Source organism: Pseudorasbora parva, chromosome 22, assembly GCF_024679245.1.
Source record: "Pseudorasbora parva isolate DD20220531a chromosome 22, ASM2467924v1, whole genome shotgun sequence".
Classification (NCBI taxonomy): Eukaryota; Metazoa; Chordata; class Actinopteri; order Cypriniformes; family Gobionidae; genus Pseudorasbora; species Pseudorasbora parva.
Window position 1 is genome coordinate 1,128,120 of NC_090193.1, and position 6,881 is coordinate 1,135,000.

Genomic DNA, 6,881 nt, shown 5'->3' on the forward strand with positions numbered 1-6,881 from the left:
GTGAGAAAAATATTGTTGCTTTCTGCTTAAATTAAGATTATTTTTCTCACCCCATTGGCAGATTATTTATCTTATTTTAAGCAAAAACTCTCTTCATTTTGAGTTATTTTCCCCAAAACAAGACAATTACTTTTGCTTGTCTAGTAAATACTTCTTGTTTTAAGAATTTTTTGATATTTTGACTAGAAACAAGACAGAAATACTGAGTAAGAAGAGCATTTTTTGCAGTGTAATAACGAGATACGTCATTTTCCACAACTTTTTCTCTTAATAACAAGATATGTAATTTTACCAACATATTTTCTCGTAATAAAGAGATATGTCATAAAAAAGATTTTTTTTTCCTAATAAGGATATCCTACAATAAGGATGTTGTATAGTGATGTGTAGACTACAACATATACCTTAATCCGCATTAGATAATTTAAATAGCCAACACGCCTTTGTCCCACTTCAATGTTTTTATACTATATATTAGTATAAAAGTATAGCATAATATCAGTCTGGCGACCAAGCTAAAACATTTACAATCCAATGGTGAGTCTATTAACACATGTGTGTCGAAGGTTGTGCTTACTTTTGACAGTCAACATATGAAATAAAAAAAATTATATTATAGGCTTATATTTAAACATAGCCTACCTACGAAACTAAATAGACTACTTTTTCTTTTTCTTTAACCCATGGCTGACAAAGGCGCTTTATGACCACGGAAACAACTCACAATACTATACAGATAAGAAGACATATAATTATAAACTATAAACTGTCTACTTTTATTTGGCAACACTCACAATAGGGAACAGAATTTTCAGGGAACGGATTATTTTGCACTCACTCCAAACGCTGTCTTCATTTCAAAAATGTATTTTGTTTATTAAACGCAATGTTTTTAATTTCAAAAGCATTTCTAGATTCAGTTCATATTTCTAGCAAATTAAGTTTCAAGCCAAAATAACAAAATGGTAAAAGAAAAAACAACTTATGTGGCATAATTTTTGGAATGACTTATCACAAGAGGAAAAAAGACGCTTTAACATTGATTAATGGAAACATGTTCACAAGTTTTTTATCGACATTTAGAAAATATCGCAAAAGTTTTGCGCAAGTCTGTAATGGAAATGTGTCTAGTGTCAATCCCCAGCTGGACGGTAACATATGAATTAAACACAGTAAAATCGAATTAGTTAGACTTACTTAAAAAGAGCATGCAAACCAATTGCCTTAAAACAAAAAAACAAGTAACGTCAAATAGGATTAGTATGTGGCGCTGACAAATGCTCAGTTAGTATAGTTGACTTACACAAGAGCTCTAGTAACGACAGAAGAGCTGAGAGCACTTGATCATTTACTTTAGATTTACTCTTGACCTCCTATAGCCACCACTGATGTCTAATGATGCCTAATGTGTGTGTGTGACTCAAGCTTGATCAACTGCAAGATATCGTCACAAATACAGAGGGATTATATCAACCCGATTAAAAGTTAAGGTGTTTATGACATAAGCATTAGCAATAAAATGATAAATGCTTATTATACTACATTAAGGGAAGTACGTTGCTTTTAAAAGGTGAATTAATTTCTGACTAAATCATTAACTATAGGTAATCATTCAGTCAAAAGCTAGGTCAACTTTTTAAAGCAACATATTTATTCCTTCTCTTCCTTTGAAATCAAATAACTGATTTCTTGTTGCTTCGCTGCACGAGTACACTGTAAAAAAATTATTTAAAAAATAAGTTACCTGGTTGCCTTAATTTTGAGTTCATTGAAATTAAAAATTTGAGTTAATACAATGAACACTTTTGATTCAAATATTTTTTAAATATTTTGTAAGCATATTTGGTAATTGTGTGTGTTTTATTTGTGAGGGCGCAGTGAAAGATGGCAAATTGTGCTTTTTCATGATTTATTCGATTTTTTATTTTGTTCAGATACAATAATATTTTTGAGTTTCTATTTATTAAACCAATTTCTTTCATTGTATCAACTCAAATTTTTAATTTCCATAAACTTCAAATTTGAAGGCAACCAGGTTACTTACTTTTTTTAAGTTAAACTAACTATATTTTTTTTTACAGTGTAGGAAGAGAATTACAATAATATAAATGTCCAAGTGCCGAACCAAAGGGACACTGATCTCCAAAATGGTGATTTTTTTATTTTTTTTGCCAGACAAAATGGCTCTCAAATCAATTAATCTTAACTTGGGGTTTCTGGGTAAACATAGCATAGTATGTGAATAGTACAGATTTTTACAATTAAGTTAAGAAATTAAGTAAAGTTAACTCAAGTGCAAGTTCTCGTTTTGTCAGTGGTCACCATAACTGTTTGGCCGCCAACATTCACCAAATATCCTCTGGTATACGTTATAGTGAAGAAGGAAAGCCATGCCGGTTTGGAAAGACATGAGTACATGATCAGAACGAGGACTGGATGGGGTTGTTTTTAATATCTAGATGCTTCAGATTGAGTGTGCTTACTTTTAGACATCAGCGTTTGGAAATGGTGATATCAACACTTGTTCAGCGTGTAGTTTGATATCAGTTTTATGAAAATCGAGCTTCTGTGAGCAGATTGCATGTAATATTACGCTAAGAGATACTTTCACATACACTTTAGTTTAGTGTAACTGAGAAAAATGGGTTGCAGTAAAATGTTTTGACTTAAGCTTAAGGTTAGGTTACTTTATTAATACCCGTAGGTACATTTGTTTTACAGTATAATGACATGATGAGTAAAAAAGCATCCAAAACACAAAAACAAACCTAGTACAATAACAATTACATGATGTATGTGCTCAAGGCTCCACTAAAATCATGAACCTGTACGTTCATATACAAATACACATCCCTACATATACCTATACTTATATTAAACATACATACATACAAAATAAAAGCCCTATTTATTATTCAACACTGCTAAAACAGCAGGAATAAAGCTGGTTTTATTCCGCATTGTTCTGCATCTTGGGATTTAAAATCTCCGTCCAGAGGGAAGAAGCTGAAACTCACTGCGAGTAAGGTGGGAGTCATCATTTAAAATGGAGGTATAGCCACCGACTAGACCACTTTACAATCTGGTATAAGCAATTTCTCGCTTTTAATGATGTATGACCAAACCATCCCACCAAAGAAAAGGACAACTGACTCAATAAAAGCATCTTAAAACATGGTCTTTATCTTTCGGTCAATACGAAAGTGTGATAATTTCCTTAGACAATATAAATGTTGGTGCTTTTTACACACAGCTGCACAATTAACGTCCATGTTCAATTTTGCATCAATAATGTACCTACGGTATTTATATGATTGCACAGTCTCGATAGTCTGACCTCTAATCAAAGTAGCTTCATTCATATGACAGTTCCTTCTAAAATCAATGAGCATATCTTTTGTCTTTGATATATTAAGCTGGAGGTAAGATTCCTCACACCAATCTACAAAATCAACTAAGCAATGGCTAATCTCAATAACAGAATAACACAATCATCTGCATATTTGATGATGGTTCTATTATCATAACTACTCTATTATTTATTTTGTACACAAAAATGTGTCAATGGTGACAACACACACCCTTGAGGAGACCCTGTAGACACGTTTTCGGTCAGACAAAAAAACCGTAAGACCATAAGACTATACACTACATACTTGAGCAAATACATTTCTAAAAAAAAATACACTGTAAAAAATTTTTTAGAAAAAAAAGTAACTGGTTGCCTTAAAATTGAGTTCATTGAAATAAAACTGAGTTAATACAATGGACATTTTTTGAGATTCGACAACCTTTAAAATATTATTAAAAGATTTTGTAAGCATATTGGGTAATAATTGTGTGTGTTTTATTTCTGATGACGCAGGGAAACATGCCAAATAGTGCTATGTTCATGATTTATCAAATGTTTTATGTATACAATAATATTTTGAGTTTCTATTTATAAAGCAAATTTTCTTCATTGTATCAACTCAAATTTTTAATTTCAATAAACTCAATTTTAAGGCAACCAGGTTACTTACTTTAAGTTAAACCAACACATTTTTTGACAGTGTATGCATTTGAATAAAAATCCGGCTTTTTTAACAGTGCTTCTGCCTTATAAGAAATATGTGGCAGGCATATTTTATTTAATTGTCTTATTATCCCAGCTAACAGTGAAAACCTTCTCCCAAAGTTATGAACAAAAGTTCTTCCAGTAAAAAGAGTTATCTGGGCTGCATTTCTCGAAACCTTCTTAACACTACGTCATTCTTTAGTTAACATGCGTTTCCCGAAACGATCTTAGTTAAGAATACCTTCTGGAAGTCATACTTTCGTAAGGTTGGTCTGGAACACTCTTAGCTATACCTTATCACCATTAACAGTTCATTCCACTAGGATTAAAACAACCCATTCACTGGGTTAAAACAACCAAACCACTGGGTTAACACAACCCACCCACTGGATTAAAACAACTCAATCACTGGATTAAAACAACCCATTCAGTGGGTTAAAACAACTCAATCACTGGGTTAAAACAACCCATTCACTGGGTTAAACCAACCTATCATCCAGTCTGAACTACATTAGAGGCTGATCTCATATGCAGTCAGACGGGATGTTTATGAAGCATTCGAGGGTTTTTGGCGAGTCACACAGTCACAGTGTTTTTGGGTTAATGTTATATGTTCTCTACTTGATTTTTAATATTTTTATATCTTTTTATTCATGAACAGTACGTCAAAAATGTGTTTCGCCATACTATCCACTCGCCAGACCAACAAACACAGACCGGAAGATAACTTCGGTCCAGACACCTATAGAGTTCTAAAACGCATACAGTAGCCTATACAAAGCAATCAAAGCGCCGCGTGTTTAGTTTTTAGTCGTTGTGTTTGGTAGGCAAGCGCTCCGTGTTTACTGCTGTGTTGACTCTGTGTTGAAGAGAATAAAGCCAGGCGGTTTGCTCTTACCATGTCCCTGTAGTTCGAGTAGAACGTCTGATCAACCAGAGGGAATTTATCGGCTCCCAGTTTCTTGTAGGTGCTGATCAGCTGAGCAAACTGGAAGAAAACAGAGAATACTCCTTTACTATCAAAACCTCCACCAAACGTCATCTGTACAATCAAAAACAACAACAACGGTACAGTACTAAAAGTGGTTCTTTGAATCATATGGGAACCACTTTAAGCGCGGTATAGCACCAAATATTGGTGATTGAGTGGCTCTTCAGCGGTTCTTTGGGATGACTGAGGTGCTATAGCACCGTTCCCATATCCAGATCCTGTTAAGCCCCTGTTTGGTTCTTCAGTGGTTCTTTAGCGGTTCTTTGGGGTGGTAAAGGTGCTACATAGCACACTGCCGTACAAAGAACCTTTCAAGCCCCTTTAAATGTTCTTTACATGCCAAACAACTACTGTTGGTGCTGCTTAGCACCATTATTGAGGAAGAAATAAAATGCGATATGGCACCTCTTGTGGGTTCTACATAGCACCATTTGACAAAGTGCTGTAGAGCAGAAGAGCACCTTTACAGATATGGTGGTATTTGGCACCAAAAGTGGTTCCCCTATGACTAAAGCCAAGAAACACTTTTAGTGCCAAATAGCACCAATTGTATAGCTTCTCGGTTCACACCAACCAAACTCTCTGCAGAACTACAGATTTGTCAGTAAACAGCCGACCCACACTTCCAGCCGCTTCTCCTTACACGACTCCAAGAGTGCAGTTGTTGCTTTAAGGAGGTATTTCTATATATAAATTCAAATTTGGTTGTTGTAACCTAATAATCAGATTTATGTAATCTAAAACAAGGGAATGCAGATTTGATTTAATAAACTCTTTTCCCCGCCAAAATAAATTTTCCGTTATTTGTGAGAAAACGCTTCCAGGCCAAAAACGGAATTTTCTGTTTCGGTGTTTTCACTGTTAGACGCTAGGGGGCGCTATTACACATTACCGTTTTAAAAGTACCTGATTTGGCACCATAATCGAAAAAAACCTAAACGAAACCCAACCCTAAATAAAACAGGGTTTCTTTTTTTGTTTAAAAGAAGAGGGTCAGCTCTTTCTTTGGATATACTGCATACTCATATTCATAAAACTAAATATTCTATGGGCTATTCAATTTTGGTGAAAATGGTCAAAATCCCTGGCGGTGGCTGGCAACTTTTTTTTTAAACGCTGCCGGGGAAAGAGTTAAATTACATTGACCCAATATACAATTTCCAATCAAAGTCCGGATGGACATGTTGGACACCTGCCCCGGACCTGTAGAGGGCAGTGTAGCTACAGAACATCTGCTCTGAATCCAAACGGGTCTAATAAAACACATCAGATATTAAAGCGGAGATAGTGTTGCCATGGTTACTACACAATAACACCGGAGGGGATGATGATGTCACTGATAGGTCACACACACACACACACACACACACGGCAATAAAAATAAAAAAAATCACAGACTAGCCTCTGTAAATGATGAACATACACACAGAATAACAGCACAATGATTCTCTTTTCTCACACTGTAAAAAATATTTTTAATAACTTATTAAAAAAATAAGTTACCTGGTTACCTTAAAATTTTGAGTTCATCGAAATTAAAAATTGTTGTTAATTGAATTTTTTTCTAGAATCGACAACCTTTGTTCTAATATCATTAAAATATTGTGTAAGCATATTGGGTAATTGTGTGTGTTTTATTTGTGATGACGCAGTCAAATTGTGCTATTTTCATGATTTATCACATTTTGATGTGGCTCAGATTTTGAGTTTCTTATTTATTAAACCAATTTCCTTTATTGTATCAACTCAATTTTTTAATTTCAATCAACTCAAAATGTTAAGGCAGCCAGATTACTTAATTTTTCAAGTTACACCAACATTATTTTTTTACAG

The 6,881-nt window shown here is 34.2% G+C and overlaps 1 protein-coding gene across 2 annotated transcripts in view; it reads right to left on the reverse strand.

The window, feature by feature from the left end:
• The window catches only part of syn2b (synapsin IIb), a 109,125-nt gene that overhangs the window by 42,097 nt on the left and 60,147 nt on the right, over nucleotides 1-6,881 (reverse strand). For both annotated transcript variants that reach the window (XM_067430957.1, XM_067430956.1), the window contains exon 5: nucleotides 4,956-5,045. In XM_067430957.1, coding sequence (XP_067287058.1) covers nucleotides 4,956-5,045 — 90 coding nt within the window. The remainder of the gene's footprint in view (nucleotides 1-4,955; nucleotides 5,046-6,881) is intronic.